At 32.2% G+C, this 16516-nt stretch overlaps 3 protein-coding genes across 6 annotated transcripts in view; 1 reads left to right on the top strand and 2 right to left on the bottom strand.

The window, feature by feature from the left end:
• Window positions 1-5204, bottom strand: part of LOC126853147 (elongation of very long chain fatty acids protein 4-like) — a 19685-nt gene extending 14481 nt beyond the window's left edge. Inside the window, exon 1 of the mRNA XM_050598663.1 lies at window positions 4734-5204. The gene's annotated coding sequence lies outside the window, so the exon portion shown is untranslated. The remainder of the gene's footprint in view (window positions 1-4733) is intronic.
• LOC126853080 (glycine receptor subunit alphaZ1) lies at window positions 3915-11745 on the top strand. Of its 4 annotated transcripts, none has more exons than XM_050598498.1 (10): window positions 3915-3967; window positions 7753-7918; window positions 8953-9023; window positions 9135-9234; window positions 9715-9869; window positions 9948-10103; window positions 10437-10577; window positions 10753-10982; window positions 11103-11237; window positions 11338-11745. In XM_050598498.1, exons 2-10 carry the CDS (start codon window positions 7848-7850, stop codon window positions 11581-11583), a joined length of 1305 nt encoding a protein of 434 aa, XP_050454455.1. In that variant the 5' UTR covers window positions 3915-3967; window positions 7753-7847; the 3' UTR covers window positions 11584-11745. The 4 variants fall into 4 exon arrangements, with proteins under 4 accessions (XP_050454455.1, XP_050454465.1, XP_050454482.1 ...); XM_050598508.1 differs by having other exon boundaries at window positions 3926-3967; window positions 7791-7918; XM_050598516.1 differs by having other exon boundaries at window positions 3940-3971; window positions 7791-7918.
• Window positions 11728-16516, bottom strand: LOC126852736 (periodic tryptophan protein 2 homolog). Its single transcript, XM_050597864.1, has 15 exons — window positions 16353-16516; window positions 15925-16037; window positions 15706-15800; window positions 15437-15565; window positions 15073-15343; window positions 14726-14913; window positions 14366-14618; window positions 13724-14228; window positions 13235-13572; window positions 13015-13162; window positions 12741-12912; window positions 12491-12634; window positions 12358-12432; window positions 12042-12261; window positions 11728-11955 (listed from the first exon to the last, which is right to left on the bottom strand). Exons 1-15 carry the CDS (start codon window positions 16368-16370, stop codon window positions 11811-11813), a joined length of 2814 nt encoding a protein of 937 aa, XP_050453821.1. The 5' UTR covers window positions 16371-16516; the 3' UTR covers window positions 11728-11810.

The raw sequence follows: 16516 nt of genomic DNA, 5'->3' as shown, positions 1-16516 counted from the left end.
CTCGACGAGTACATCATAGAGATTTTAATGTTGCATACTTCCCGGGAAAATGATAACTGACACACTTCGGCTTTGGCACGGAAATGTATGAAACATTGCTTAAAGACAAATTTAAGAGAAATAATATTTGGCGTCTTCTTAAATATTTGTCGGCCATTGTATATCTTCCGAGAACTCATCACACATTAAATGTCAATATACCTTAGACTTGCAAGATTCAAATCTTTGTTGTAATTCAAATCACGTAATTTCCTGTAGATAAAGTGTAATGCTTGAATCCCGAGAAAATATGCGACGAAATCTGTCCTTACGATTAGAATTATATTTTGCATTTTCAAAATTGTGTATAAAATAGACGAAGAAAAAAAATATATATATACATATAAATAATTTATCATATACACAATCGAAATAAATATTTTTTTGGCATTTGTAAAATAGCTGGTACTGTGGGATCTAAAAGAAAAAGGCAGAAAAATCGATGATATATTAGCTAATTGATAAAACGGATTATAAATCTACCCAATATTTACTCTAGAGAAATCATAAACAGCTGTATGGTACATCGCAATTCAAGCAATGTGTGACTCAAAGACGTCGTAAAAGTGTCTAATAGACAAAGCAGGCATCGTTCAAGCTTCTGTATCGTTTAAGAAAAATTATAAATAATCGATACATATATTTTCTTGCCTTACAAGATACTCTTATGATTTAAAATTTTATTTTTTTTAGAGTTGATTTAAAAATGATAAGAGACAAATAAATGTAAAATTACATGTAACGAATTTTCAAACTCACTACGTGTTTACTTTTTCGATTTATTCCTGCTCAGAGCTCGAGAAAATCTTTCAGTAAATAGTTATCCGAATTTTCATGAGTGCAGATCTAATGTTATTATCCACGATGCAAGAAATTCCATCATCGCATAACGAGTGAAACTGCTTTCAAATAGTGTGTTCTTACGGTAACCAGTTAACGTCTGGTTGAAACGAAGAGAAAAGTTCTTCAATAGAGAGTGGTTGCATATCCTTTCTCCTGCATTTAATAGCGAGGATTGTATCTTTATCACAATTATTGGCTCTAAGACAAGAGTCTAGAATAATCTCTTTAAAATGTAATTCTCTTCCTAAAGTATATAACGCATGAATGTCTCAACACTTTCTACCTTCGATATTTAACGAAATGAAGATTAATACATTGTTTAATACAAATATATTATTTTATGATCATATAAATTATTTAAGTATTAATAATATCATACAATATATATATACAATATATATATATATATATATATATGTTTTCATATATATATTTTTTTCAATTTTGGAAATATTAATAATATGTTTGTTAAGTTAAAAAGAGCGTGCAATTTCTACGAAATAAGAAATAATGAAAATAATGAAATAAGAAATATGGAAATTGAATCTAAATAATACTCTCATTGCAAGACACGTGCCGTTCGAGATTGAAGAAAGGCATATACATCTTAAGGCAATAATTGACTAAAAAAATTTTTTTAAATATAAAATTACATATATAAAATTTATATATATAAAGTTTCTTTAATTTTAAAAATAATAGTAACACATGTTTTTCTTTTTTTTTTAATTGGAAAGAGTGTAGAATTTTTCTAGGACAGAGTACGAAAAGTGAAATACTATATTAAAATATTACATATACATAGGAATAGTCTAATATCTCAAAGCATGTATCGTTCGAGTGTGAAGAGAGATAATATTGATCTGATGATTAGTTTCACTGCTAGTTTCATGTACATGTATATATTCGTGCCATATTTGAAGTTATTAAGTTTCGCTTTCTATGTAAATCACACACATATAGTAATGTGCGCGATATCCGCGGGCCCCGGATCTCACTCTCTTCGATCCTCTATCCCGGAAAAAGAATGCAATTATCCAAATCGCTGGTAACAATGCGATAGTCGCGTAGATAGTCAAAAGAAAAAAAAAAAAAGATAAAATTAAACCGATACAATTGATAGGGTGAAAGTGACAGATTTTTATTGGATTCTCTAATTGATCATTCTTTTTGCATTTCCGCCAATTCGAGAATGTTAAAAGAAAACGACTTCTCAGAGAGAAGTTCATAACTTATGTTATGGCCGTTTATATGTTCTCTCCATTGTTTAGGAGAAATTATAATATAATATATATATTATTTTGCTTTGCAAAAACATCATCGTAATTTAAAATACATTGACTTTTGGCCATAAATTCTCTTTTTTCGTACGAATTGAAAGAACGGTGATGAATTAATTATAATTAAAAAAAAAATAATGTAATAAAATAATAATACATAAATAAAATAATGTAATAAACGTAATATGATAATAATAATAATAGAAAAATATAATATAATATAATAAAGATATTAATTATATTTAAAATTTATAAATTATATCTTATTTTTCATTTTTAGTTACGTAAACTATTTTCTATTTACCGCAGAACCTATTAAAGAGAGAATCTTCAGTTCTACTTGTAAATTTAAAAATAGAGGCCTTTTGTGTCTAAAATTTTGTCTTCTTCTGTATAATTGTAACATTAGCATGACATCAGCAAATGATTAATCGCTTTGCAAGAAAAAGGTTTTATGAAGAAGAAAATCGTGTATCAAGTTTCGATTCAACGATATACGTAAGACAGCAAACCGGTTGGAGGTTGGCGCACTTTCTTCGATACGTCTCTAACGCATTGGCCATGATCACCTCACTTTCGAGGTCAATGTCTAGGCCCGATGCATACGCCCGTGATGCGATTAACTCTCTTTGCATCGGCACAACTTTCCTTGATCGAAGTACAAATATCAGCCGCATCAGACTGTGTGATTTTCCTTATTTTTCAACCCAATGGATATTTACTCGAATATAACGTTTATCGAAAAGTTTCGATTTTAAAAGTGATAGGCTCAACATAAGTTAATATCGAGATTATAGAAAAGTGACAAATTCTTTGATCGATCTCGTAATACGCATTTCTCATCGCATTTTTCTGTCGCAATCGCGATGATTTCTCCGCATCGACATGTCCGATGGATCTGACAAGGAAGAAGCACACAGCGAAAGTAACATTTCCTCGGAAGTAGGATTTATTCGAGGAATGCTATCAATATAAGAACAATAACATTAGCGTAATATTCAGGCCAAGCGACTTTGAGGAATTCCTTCAACGAAAGCGCCCGTACGCAATATGAAAATGTCTTTTTTAAATAAAAAAAAAAATTCTATCTTCTTAAAGCTCTATTTATACTTTTAAAATTATGCTTTTACGAAGCGTCAAGTTTAGCCTAGTTGGTCGAATAGCGGTCATGGTGCACGGGTGGACATAAGTCGCTCTTTAATCTAGCTGAACTGCCTGAATTATTGTGATGCTTTCTACTGTCACATGTCACATGACTAAGTACGCGTTTGACCGCGTTTGAACATTTCGTGTCATCTCATTAAGACAAACGTCGTCAAATGATGATGGCAGTTCAAACTCCACGCGCTCTCGAACAGCATATTAAATAAGGAAATTGTTTATGCGAAATTACCGAATGTAAATGACCTCAATCGAACGCGACTCACAGTTTCTTTGTTCAAAATCGTCTATCATCGAATGAAATACGCGCTTTCTGATTACTGATTGATGATTACTGATACGGATGATTACTGATTGATCTACCGGTCATTTTGTTTTTATTTTATTTTACTTGCACAGTTTACGGTTTAGATGTAATATAGTATGCGTAATGGCGCGATTAAAACTCCACGTAAGCTGTTTTGTATAAATATTCCGAGAATGCGTCGAATCAAGCAAATTTGCAACCTGCAGTCGCGTAAGTCAATGACCGAGATATTAAAAGTAAGACGCATGAATAAATGACGAAAGGGGCTACAAGTTGGTCGATAGAGCGTAAACTACAGACGACGATGAGCCATTCGCGGACAAGTGACAAGTGACAGGTGTGTACGTATAGTCTTTATATGCAATTACGGCGTTGAATAACCGCGTGAAAATTTTCGTGTCAAAATTCAATTAACATTCAAATTGAATGCGAATTTAATTAACATACGAAATGCGATGCGGGTCTGTATAATGTAACGAGAGAATTATTTTCGATAATTTCGTGTAAGCTTTCTCCAGAGTTACGAATAAATAATTATTTATTTTGTATAAATATCAGTAACAATTTTTCGAAACGCTTAAAATATAAATCTCTGGCTCCTCTCCGTAATTTGTATCAGTCACTCTTGTACAATTAAAAATTTTACTAGAGCTCTGTACAAAAATATAAAGCAACTTTTTTTCTCTAATTCTTTTGTAGTACCATTTTATAGTAATGATAAAAAAATTAAAATGTAAGTAAAAAATGTTTTTTTTTTTCTTACAAAAATAATCAATTTTTTTAGTACATTTTCAAATTTAACACTTGAAATACAAGTCCTGTGTTTTTTCTTCACATAAGTAAAAGGCATTAGAAAAAGCATACAATAAAAAATCTTATTTTAAAAAATCGCAAAAAATCTTTAAAATAGTCTCTTTACCTGAACTTTTGAATAAGAATACCTAGAGGATTAAGGAATTTTTCAGGAAATTTTTTTACAGGATATGAGCAAACACTCTGTGTAATCATACGATAATCGACATACCTTTTAAGTGAAATTAACAAACTCTCAGCGAATATATTACACCGGTAAACCGGTCTCCGGTGAATCAGCAATCCCTTACCCAAGAGTATCGTTGTTCTCCGCTGATTTCTCCAACGAGTGATCCACGACGAGTAATCCGAAGGTCGGTCACACGCGACCTTCCGTTTCGAAGCGATAATCCTCGTCGACGAGGATGCAACCGCCGCAATTGCAACGGCACGGCAATCTCCTATTAATTCGCGACTCTCTCATTCGAAGAGGTCAATCTACACAGCGCCAACTCGCCGTCGATCTTGACCGAACAATCTCAGATGTAGCGCGTCGTTCAACATTCACCGTCATCCATCGTCAACCACTCACTCGCGGACGGACCTCGACCGACAGCGATCCTCAATAAAGCTCGCGGAATCGAGAGTAACGCGTCACGTATCGTTTTGTAATAATTAGCTTTCACACTTGCGACATCGCGCTTCTCTCGTCGCGTCTCTCTCTCGAGAAAAACACGGAGCAATGCTCTACTCCTGGCCTTTCCTCCGATCGCCGAGGGTGCAGGCGCCGGCCGGCTGCCATCATAGAAATCAATACAACCCTTAAGGGGAGCTTACACTGGGTGTATATGTATATGTGTATATATGATCTGGGATTTCAGGACAATTCGTCGCGTGTTGAATCGAGAATCGATTGGATATGCGAACGAAAATCATATCTCATATAATTTTGACGTTTCTCGTCGTCGGGTAAATATACACGGATCACTTTCACACGTCAAAAATCGAATTTGATATTACGTATATTATTTTCGACTAGCAGTTAATTGTGTAAACCCGGTCATCGATCATGTAACTATCAGTAACAGTGCGAACCGTCAATCTCTTTTCACTTTTTATCCTTACAAAGCTCATGTCGATCTTCTGTCAAATTAAATCTCATTTCGATCTTCCTCTCACGAGATAAATCAGGTCTTAAAATTCAAATAATTGAATGTTAGAGGTGAATAAAAGGAACGATGATTAAAGAAAATGTGGATATGCACGATGACTTTCTATGTGTAGAGTTTTGTCTTTTTTATCACTTTACCTAGTGTCCGCTTTACTGTTTGTCGATCCACCTACGCGCCGCGACATCCTTTCGATGATAACAATAATCAATGTCTTTGAAGCCGAACATATGCGGATCAAGAAAATTATTTTCCCACATTTAACAACTCATGGTTGACCCGAATCAATATTTTTCTTTTCAAGTCTCAATCTGACATTTATTTTGATACTTTAAATAATACTTTAAATAATCAGATCATTTTCTTTCAAAATTATTTAATCTATAATTTTTGTCATAAGTTCCTCTTTTATTTGAGATGTAAAGTAAAAGAGCTCAATTTCTAAATAAATATAATATAAAAAAATATAATAAATAAATAAATATAATAGGAAAATTAAATATAATAATAAAATTAAATCTATTGAATCTATAAATATGAGAAAATTAAGATTGAAAATGAGAGCAAAATTCGGAGTTGTATAAAGAGATCAAGTTGTTCAAGCCGTGGGGTTGGATTAATTTTTCGTATTCAAGGATCCTGTTTTTAAAAAGAAATAGCAAATATTATTTTATTTGTATGCTTCCTATCGTGCTTGAAATGCTTTTGGGATTCAATAACGTCGCCGGTTCTTTTTGACAAGTAATGACTCTTTATTCTTGTAACGGTAAAATTCGGAACCGTCCGTCCGTGTCTAGAGAAATGCTCATCGACTGTTTAATATTTAATGTTTAAGCATCGGAGAGAAGCTTATGATTAACAAGAAATATACAAACAGAGCAAAAGCGTAGCGTAAGATTTCTAGACCTGAATGCAAAATTCTTTTAATGAAGATAAAATTATTCTGAAAAAAAAGTGTGCGAAGAAAAAAAAAGTTTTTATACACTTTTGAGATAGAAAAAAAATATTGTTATCAAACCGACTTATCAATTTTTGTATTAAAAGTATTTTTGTTTTAAAAGTATTGAGAACAATTTAAGACTCATTGCGTAGTCTTCTCGTTCGAAAAATCTAAAGAAAGGCCGTCGATTCCCTTTTTTATCCTACGTCCTTGAAGAAGAGATATAAAAAGGTAGGACCCAGGGGAAGATATGTCCCATCGGGGCCGGCGATCGAGGTCGGGTTTTCAGACACGCGACGTGACGTCTAAATGAATGGTACCGTTGCGGGCAGAAGGAAAGGGAAGAATACGCGCGCGTATACCTACCGTAGCGAATCGTAATCTCGGAGTTTCTTCCTCGCTTCATTTGCCGAAGCCTGCATCGGGACCGGCTATCCGTAGCCAGACCAGGCGCTTGTACTGACCCACTCTCACTCTCACCTTTCTCTTTCCCTCCGTCTCCTCTTAGATTTTCTCCTCTCAACAACGGCACCGTCCTCTCAGACGAGTCTATCAGAATGATAAGAACGTATATAAGTATATGTGGCTTCTTATAAAAACTGCATAATTTTTAATTTTGAAATTATAAATTGAGCAAGTGAAAAATCTATTATTAATTTCAATCTTCACCACAAATTCCATTTGACAGATAAAGATTCTATCAATATGCATACTTCATTTTTGAACAGACTATTTTTTTTTAACACCTCAGATGTCACAAATATAACATGATAAAAAAATTAAATAACTTTTTCTTATAACTTTAATCTCGATCTCAAGATATCGATGATAATCATAAAGAAAGGGATTGCGAAATAATTTTCTTGATTTTTTTTTTTTATTTTTGTTGTTTAGGAATTAAAGTGTAATTAGAAGTAAAGAGTATAACGAAAATGCACGAACGGAAGAACGGCACGTGTTCTGGAATTGCTGCTGCAACCGCAAAAATTGTTGATAAATCTCATTAACAATTCGATGTTAAAAATTAAAATGGCACGGCAAATATTTTTTGTTGGTGCAACAAGCGAGCGCTCTTCCCGGCCGCACGATGCAAATAACATGTGTCTACTTAGACACTAACTACTACAACTATGTGCCTAAATAGACAAATCGTTACGCAATTCGCGTAAAGCAATTGCCTCGACAAGTACAAGCGGATAATGATATTTGTAATTGGATTAGATCGGGCGTAAACGACAGTTTATTGATTAATTGCACAGCGCGGTGCAAAGGATGCTGAAGACATCGCCGTCAGTCGACCATCACGTCCAGCTACGATGAAGGACATACTTCTAATAGTTTTGCTTCACCTGTGCTGGAATTCTCTCCCGGAAGTGTGTTCCTCGAGGTAAATGACTTCGTACTCCTTTAAACGTCATTTTCGCCTCATTACGCACAGCGCGACAAAATGACGCGGCGTCGCGTCGTTTCGTCTTTTCTCGCTTTCGAAAAACGATGAAGAAAAACGTGTGTAAGTAATTCCGCACTTGAGAAGTAGAGGAAAAAAAGTCCCAAGAATGATTTTCACATACATACACATACAAAATTATAAGAATTTTTTTATTTCAACTTAAAACTGTACTACTTCATTTCCAATTAATTATTTTTAGTAATTTGTGTGCAATTTTTTGGAAGTGTGGCTACTTTCTGGAAAAAAAATAAAAAATCTATAATTTTCAATGATTTTCTTTTGTACCTAAAATAATCATGGAATTTTATTGGAATTCAGGAAATTCTTTGAAAAAAAATTCTCTCTTTGATAACTTTGTTCTTATATTGCAGACAACTGATATTATTCCAGCAATATTATAATAAGAAATTGTAACAATTTTATGTATAAACAATTAGTAATTTTTGAAATCAAATAACGGTGCTTGAGTAAATGTTGTTTAACATCTTGCTTGCTTTACAACCTGAACGAACTCTTGTTCATACTTATCTCGATTATTTATTAATTCACTTTAAAAATACGTGTGTGCATGTAAGTAACTATCAGTTTCTTGTGAAAAGATAAATTTTGTAACTTATCATTTTCCTCTTTTTTTTTTCAACAGATAACAAACATCTGTCTGCAAATAGATACAGACCTAACTCGCTCGCTAACGACTTCTCTCTTTCTCGCGCGATCAAATAAGTGTTACCTAACCGGGAAGATAAACATCGCGATTCCATCTCGATGGCGCATACAAAATCATATTGGAGTAGAAATATTTTTTTCGTAGAAATATTTTTTCTTAATATTTTTTTTTAAGAATTTTCAATGAGTCAGATATGTAATATGATAATTTAAATGACAATAAATGCCGACACACAACGAACGAATGAGCAAATTGAGTTAACACAACGTTAACAAAAAATTTTAATAACAGCATTTTTTTTCAGCTCATTCAGCGAGGATGTCAATAATTGCACTATGACGTCGAGACTAATTCTACCAGAACGTTACGTCAAAGGTAAAGCTCTTATAGAGCGTTTCTAACAGGCAATAGCATATAATAAAAAATAAAATTTAAAATTTTTTTTAAATTTTAGAATTTACAGTTTTATAAATTTTACTTTTGCAGAAATTAGACCGCCATCAGAAAAGGGTGCACCTGTAGTAGTAAACTTCAACATTTTAGTAGTTGACATTAATTCCATCAATGTGGAAGATATGGATTTCCGGTATAAACTTAATCGTTCTATATAATTTTTTATCGCTGAATTGCAATTTTAAAAAATTAAATAAAACTTTATATACACAGAGTGGACCCAAACGCTCCGATCAGACTTTGAAATTTTGTGGAAAATTTAATTCTAAATCAAAAATTTTCTATAAACATGTATTGAAAAATGCTTCCTTAAAAAGTTAGCGCCTACAATTTTTGTTTCGGTACTTTTTATTAAAAAACGCATACTTTCCCTGATATTTGCAAAAATGTATAAAATAATCGTGATTTCAGTGATTTTACAGCGCTAACTTTTTAAAGAAGCATTTTTCGACTTATGTCTATAAAAAACTTTTTGTTCACAATTAAATTTCCTATAAAATCTCAAAGTCTGGCCGGAATGTTTGGACCTTCTGTATAGTACTTTTTTTTAATTAAAATGCAAGATCTATTCTATATAATTAAGTAAAAACTATATGAACATATATGTTCATAGTGTGGACATGTTTGTCAGTCAGAGCTGGATAGAATCTCGATTTGATATGTCACAAAATATTTTTGAGGATGACGACGATTATCTTATACTTCCACCAGAATTCTTCGACAATCTTTGGCAACCTGATCCATATTTTTTAAATTCAAAGGTTTCTGGTAAGCATAGCAAACGGCAAAAACTATATCTCGCCTGCTATTTAAAATATAAATTATTGCATATTAATATTTTTTCAGAAATTGCGACATTGAACCACAAGTTTTCACTGGTCACGTTATATCGAAATAAAACCATCAAGTATTCTGCACGAATTAATGCTATTGTCGCCTGTCAGATGGAATTTCAATTGTATCCAATGGATATTCAAATCTGCCCAATTTACATAGAGAGCTGTAAGTGAGTCTTAAATATGCAAATGATTAATACTATATACGCTTCATACAATTTTTTATATAAATAAGTATTATTTTAATTCAATGTTTGTATTTTAATTTAACACCTACAATTTACACTTAATATTTTTAATTTCAATTTAACATTACTCATAGAAAAAAATTATTGTTACATCTCTTTGGAATATATATTTTGCACGGACGCTATTTTTTTTTATAGATCTTTAAAACGGAAGATAAAAAAATACGAGAGAAAAAAAAACATGATGAGTATCTTCAGATAGAACTCCGATAAATTTGCTCATTCGTTACAATTCGAATTATTTGTCGCAGTTTCCTACAATCGAAAGAAGTTACAATTAAAATGGGGTGCGGGTGGTGTTACGGTGAATCCCGAACTGAAGCTCTTGCAATATGACATCGGAAAACCTGCAGTGTTTGAAGAGACTATAGATTATATGCTCGAAAAAAATGGTATACATCTAAAATTTTTATTTATACTTATTAATTTGAATATATAAACCAAACTTTTAAAATTATCCCGGGAAGAAAAAATGAATCATATATATATCTTTTTTTTCTCATATAATCTCTGTCCGTATGTATGGACAATAATAATAAAGAAAATAATAAAAGATAATACTCGTAGGAAATTTCTCGCGGCTAGTGTTCTTTTTTCGCTTTGAGAGACAGATCGGTCACCACTTAATACAGACATTCGCGCCCTCAACTCTGGTAGTGATGCTTTCTTGGTTCAGTTTCTGGCTGGGCTTGGACGCGATTCCTGGTCGAGTGGCTCTTCTGGTCACGAGTATGCTTACACTAGTGACGATGTTCACCGGACTCAAGAGTGACATTCCGCCAGTGGCATACATCAAAGTGAGTTTGCGAATGTACTCCAACAGTATCTTATCTTCGAACTCTCTGTATAATGTAGGGCATGCTTTCATGTTTATTTTATTTTCTTTTGCACAAGAATTTACGTGTTTGTTTATACAGGCATTGGATGTCTGGATGGCTGGCTGCATGATGTTCGTATTTGCGGCTTTAGGTGAATTCGTCGTCGTCAAGGTGCTCGATGTGCGACATGCCGAGAATGATTCACAAAGTTCCACGGGACTTCGTTCGTTTTCGGTTCGAAATATAAAAATCTCGTCAGATAATTTTATCAATTGTATTTTGTCTCACATATATATCTCTTTCTCTTCGCTAAATATTAATTATTTATTTTTAGCGGTTGACGACGAATAAAGGACCGAGCATATGGGACGACGAGTTCATTTACATGACTAAATCGAAAAATAAACGAACTGGTGGGCGTCATCTGCTGCCAACACTATGGATGCCAGATCCTAGATATCAGACGCGTAAAACGCGCTCTCAGAAAATAGATTGCTATAGCAGAATTGTATTTCCTATACTTTTCTTACTTTTTGTTGTTTTATACTGGCCGATAGTATTGCTTAAAAAAGCGCCATAATAATAAAACGACGCGAATTTCAATTGTAAATATTTCCGTATAAATGCCATCTATAATTGAAATTTCTTTCATATCTATTGAGATGAATCAGTGTCGATTAGATCAAATTAGAAATGTATCAAAAATTTATAGAGATGGGATATATATTTTTATCCGGAATTTGTATTTATTTTGCCTATAAAATAATTTCGTATATACACTTTCGTTTTATGAAATTTAAATAAGATTCAATCAGTATCCATTTTTTCTACCGAAGCGTCAGAGAGAAATCCATCATCCATTGTGATAGCGGAATATTTCGATATATTTTTTGCAGATTTTAATTCCCCTATTCTCAGTATATAATTTATCGTGTATTCGTTAAAATCACATCTGCAAAAGAAAATAACATTTTTAATTATCTCCCTGTTTATAGTAACATATATTATTACAATCAAAAAAATATAGTGTAAACTTACATTCTACTCAAATCATCATATTTTTTCTGCATATTCTTTTGTAGTAGCAATAATACCGGCATCTGAAGTGCAGTATTAATTCGCGACCCATGTTTTGTCAGAATTATTTCTATCCATAAAAGATAGAAATGTATATGCCTAGTTGATTCCAATTCGGATGCTATAAATTTCAGCAGCTTTTCCACATAAATGTCTGGTATACTTGTCGTCGTTAATTCAACTGTAGTATAAAGAGAGAAAATAGTAAGACCCATTTATATATTAAATCATTAATAAAATTATTAGTATATTTGATTAAAGATGTATATACTCTTACTTTCTTTATAAGGAATAGCTTCTATAACTTGTTGCGTTAATAGCTTCTCATTTAATTTCAGTGCCATCATTAGAGCTAAAAAAATGGTATTATTTATTGTATTATCATTAAATCTAACATAAAAATGCTATACCTTTTGCATAATCGCGTTCATCAAGTGTTTTTTTTACGGTATCCGGAGTAACGCCAAGTTCCAATTGAAATGGATCGAACATCAATCCAATATCCAAAGAGTATATCAATAAACCTTCTGTTGTTGCCGCAGCCCATGCTTGTCCTATTTCACGAAATACGAGACTTTTGATATACCATATATTCTAATACTATTTTAAAAAATTGATCACGCTTAATTCAATCAAAATTAACAATTATTTATTTTTTACCTGTAGGAGAAAATTGTAAGCAAAGTACTCTCACTTCTGGTTTGACTCTCCTGCTTGCCTTATCACCACTCCTGACACCTGGTAATCGTAATGATATGTTATTTCCACCTTCACGGTGCTCAATTAAGGCTCTGTTTCCAAATTCAGACATATATTTCCTATTTATAATATCCTGCCAAAATAGAAATAAGACATTATAATTTGAATAAAAATGAATAGTACTGTTTTTTTCCGATTAATCGCAAATTTAAACATAAAAAAAGAAATTCCTTACGTCTACACCATCCAGAGATCTATTCTGAGTGATTTCATATTTTTTCAATAATATTGACTCTCGAATATTATAAATGCAAACATTCTTCGAACGACCGCCGGCTAATATACACGTACCGTCGGCCGAATAACATAAATTAGTAAAGGCTCTGAAAAAATCAGATTTTATAACAAATTTAGACATATTTAATGTGTAATTCTTCTTGTATCTAACTACTTACTTGCCCTGTAAATTTTTTTTTGCCGTAATGAGATCTGTTTTAGATCTACCGGCACCTAAATCGTTTCTGCCCTCGATGAAACCCGTTTGTCTTGCCGTTTTACACTCGAAAAACGTAATCTGTCCATCCAATGTAGCGACAGCAATCTCTTCCCCATTTGGTTTGTAAGTTACGCACAATGCATCGGCGATTAATCGTATAGTCTCGTGCGCGGAACCGTTCTCGACGGCGTTCCATATTTTCAATGTCTTATCCCAGGACGCGGACACCAGTTCCGTACTGGCAGGATTGGGATTAAACGCCAAGCTTGCAACAGGTCCCTCGTGACCGCTCAATATCTAAAATCAAATATTTTATTGCACATTATCAATCGCATAGCGTAATACAGATAAATACACACATAAGTAAAAGTCAAATTGTACAATCGTGAAAGTTAAATTGCGTAATTTGTGTAAATTACTGAAGATCATTAAAATTATACACGCATACCTCTAAAAGAGTTCCAAGCTTCATGCTCCACAAATACACATCAAAGAAATCTTGACCACCCGCCGCGAGAAATTCATCACTCGCGTCGATAGCCAAGCAAGAGAATTGCACTGGTCGTGGTGACGTGAGAGTTCGAAAGTTTCTGTATCTCGCTAGATCGTACGCTCGTATCGTTCCGTCTAATGAAGCGGACGCGATGAATTTACGATTGTGGCTAAACAAAACACCGGATATCGATGAGGTGTGTTCATTAAACGTGAGCGTGCAAAAACCGCTCAAGGTATTCCATAGTTTAACTTTTCCGTCATCGCCGCCCGTCACAATATATTGGCCGTCTGGACTGTACGCAAGACAGTTCATATTAGTTCTATGTCCTTGCTGTTTCATGACGTATGTCTCGCTCTGCCATTCCCAAACTAGTAGTTGTCCGGCATGGGAACATCCTATAGCTATCCAATCTCCAATGGAATTTAATGCGATCGATGAGATACGTTGTCGGGAGATACTGTAAGCATATATATAGTAATTTAGAATAATTTAATATCTAATGATATGTAAGAAATAGATGTAAGATAATGTAAAAAATATGTGTGCCTAAATAAATTTATAATATTTTTTTATACAACTTATTAAATACTTTACCTTAATGAATGGATTAAATTGGCATGCGGCATTTCATATAAATAAAATGAACCTATATTAAAACCTATAACCAATATATGAGTATCCTGATGATAAGCAGCTGCAGTAAGCTTTGCTTCTTTATAGTGCTTCTGGAGATCATTCCCCAAATAAAAAGTAGCTAGTTTTTTGTAACCTAACATTTTGATTTCCTTTTTGGTAGTATTTTCCTCTTCTATAACATCCTCTTTTTCATTATTTTCCAACAAATCATCTAATAAAATATGTTTTATAAAGAGAATATTTCTTTTGTTTAGTTCTACAATATAATTTATAAATAATATGAAAATTAAAAATCTTATAGAATATAGAAAATTTCACCTGATTCTAGTAATTTACGTTCAATACGAGCCTGTTGTTTCATTGTTCTCTCTATAATTTTTTCTTTATCAATGTCATCCTCACTATCACTCTCACTATCTTTAGATTTCCCTTTTTTCGCAGGTGGTTGCCATTCAACCCAATCGTCCGGCTCAAGCGTGCATTCCCATACACAAACACGGCCATTTCTGTAAAAGAAATGCACTACAAATTTATAATTGCCTTGTTTATATAAAATATTTCTGTACAGAATTATAATAAAAATATTTGTGTAAAATAATAATAATCAAAAAAGTATATCAACTGAAACTTAATAAATATAAATATTTTAAATATTTAACACTTACTTGCTAATAGTATACATATCATAATCTTTACTTTCAAAGAAACATGCTACTATTACATCAGAGTGTCCGCCCAATGTAATCCACTTAAGATTCGCCCATTTTTGTAAACTGTATATCTTTATAGTCGTATCCTTTGAACCAACTGCTAATAGTTTTGAATCAAAGGACCAACTAATGCATGTAGTTTCAGCAGTAGCTCCGTGAAATGCACGTTCCATAATAAATGGATTATAATTTCCTGTTTGTAAACCTGGTGCATTGAAAACAAAAACTGAAACATACAAGGAAATATTATTTTAAGTAATGATTACAAAAGTTATATATCCTTTTATAAATCTAGTTTTGTTATCTTTAATACACATACCACCGCCTCCTTTGCAAACTGCAAAATATTTTCCATCTGGAGAAAACTTTACACGCTTTGGCCGCCCTTTAAATCTATATTTATGTAGAATAACTTTGCTTATCAAACTAATTATATGAGCTTCACCATCTGCAAATATAAAATAAAATTTTTTTCTTTTTTAAAAGAATTCTTTAGATTCTTATTAAATGTTACAAATTATATTTCTATTATATATATATATATATATATATATATATATATATATATATATGCAAAAAAAATCTTACCTGTATTAATCGCGACTAACATACTGCCATTTGGCGATATATCGATAGTAACATAATTAAATCTGCTTTCGACAGGAAGCGTCATAGATTTATTGCTGCAAGAAAAATCGTTCTTATATAGATAAAACTTATAAAAATTATTATATACAAAATTTCTAAAAATTTTCTTGAAGCTTTTAAACAGATATGTAATCTATATGTTCACTTTGTTATACCTACTTTTTTAAATCAAAAATTGTAATTCTATTGCCTACAGGACTAATTATTGATGATCCATCTGGAGAAAAAAGTAATTCTCCTTTACGGTAAACCGTACCAAGTAAATTACTAAACTGTAACATAAAAATAGAAAATGATATTATTATGTGTGTGTATTTGTTTATATTTTATAAGTATATATTGTTTATCTTTAATATAACTCTCAAACAACTATTCCAACACATGTATTGCCCATAATTAAATTGATTGAATATAAAATTTATTAAAAAACCATTTTATTTATTAATTTTAATAAACATATTTAAAAAATGTAATCATGTTTTTCATAGGGAGGTTAGTATATACTTGAAATATTTAACAATTTTGCCATTTGACGCAAAAATACAATACCACATATAATGTAATTTTCCAAACAATTAGTATTTTACCTTGTACGAAAACTTCATCTTTCTCCTTCAACAATATCAAAAAAATATCTTTTTTAAATATTTTGTAAAAACACGTGACAGATCAGGGATATGAAACTCCTTATATTTTCAGACGATGGAAGTCCGCTTATTAGTTCGTTCAATCTCCAACATAATTTTGTATT

Source organism: Cataglyphis hispanica, chromosome 1 (genome assembly GCF_021464435.1).
Source record: "Cataglyphis hispanica isolate Lineage 1 chromosome 1, ULB_Chis1_1.0, whole genome shotgun sequence".
Lineage (NCBI taxonomy): Eukaryota > Metazoa > Arthropoda > Insecta > Hymenoptera > Formicidae > Cataglyphis > Cataglyphis hispanica.
This window is presented reverse-complemented; position numbering and strand designations above follow the sequence as displayed.

Bases quoted from the DNA above. Each gene is read 5' to 3' on its own strand.
- LOC126853080 (XM_050598498.1), top strand. From the start codon at position 7,848: ATGAAGGACATACTTCTAATAGTTTTGCTTCACCTGTGCTGGAATTCT. The intron at 10,104-10,436 runs GTAAGTGAGTCT...TATTTGTCGCAG, and splicing joins CCCAATTTACATAGAGAGCT to TTTCCTACAATCGAAAGAAG. The intron at 10,578-10,752 runs GTATACATCTAA...TAATACTCGTAG, and splicing joins TTATATGCTCGAAAAAAATG to GAAATTTCTCGCGGCTAGTG.
- LOC126852736 (XM_050597864.1), bottom strand. The intron at 15,801-15,924 runs GTAGGTATAACA...TTTTTCTTGCAG, and splicing joins ACAATTTTTGATTTAAAAAA to CAATAAATCTATGACGCTTC. The intron at 12,913-13,014 runs GTAAGGAATTTC...CTATTTTGGCAG, and splicing joins GATCTCTGGATGGTGTAGAC to GATATTATAAATAGGAAATA.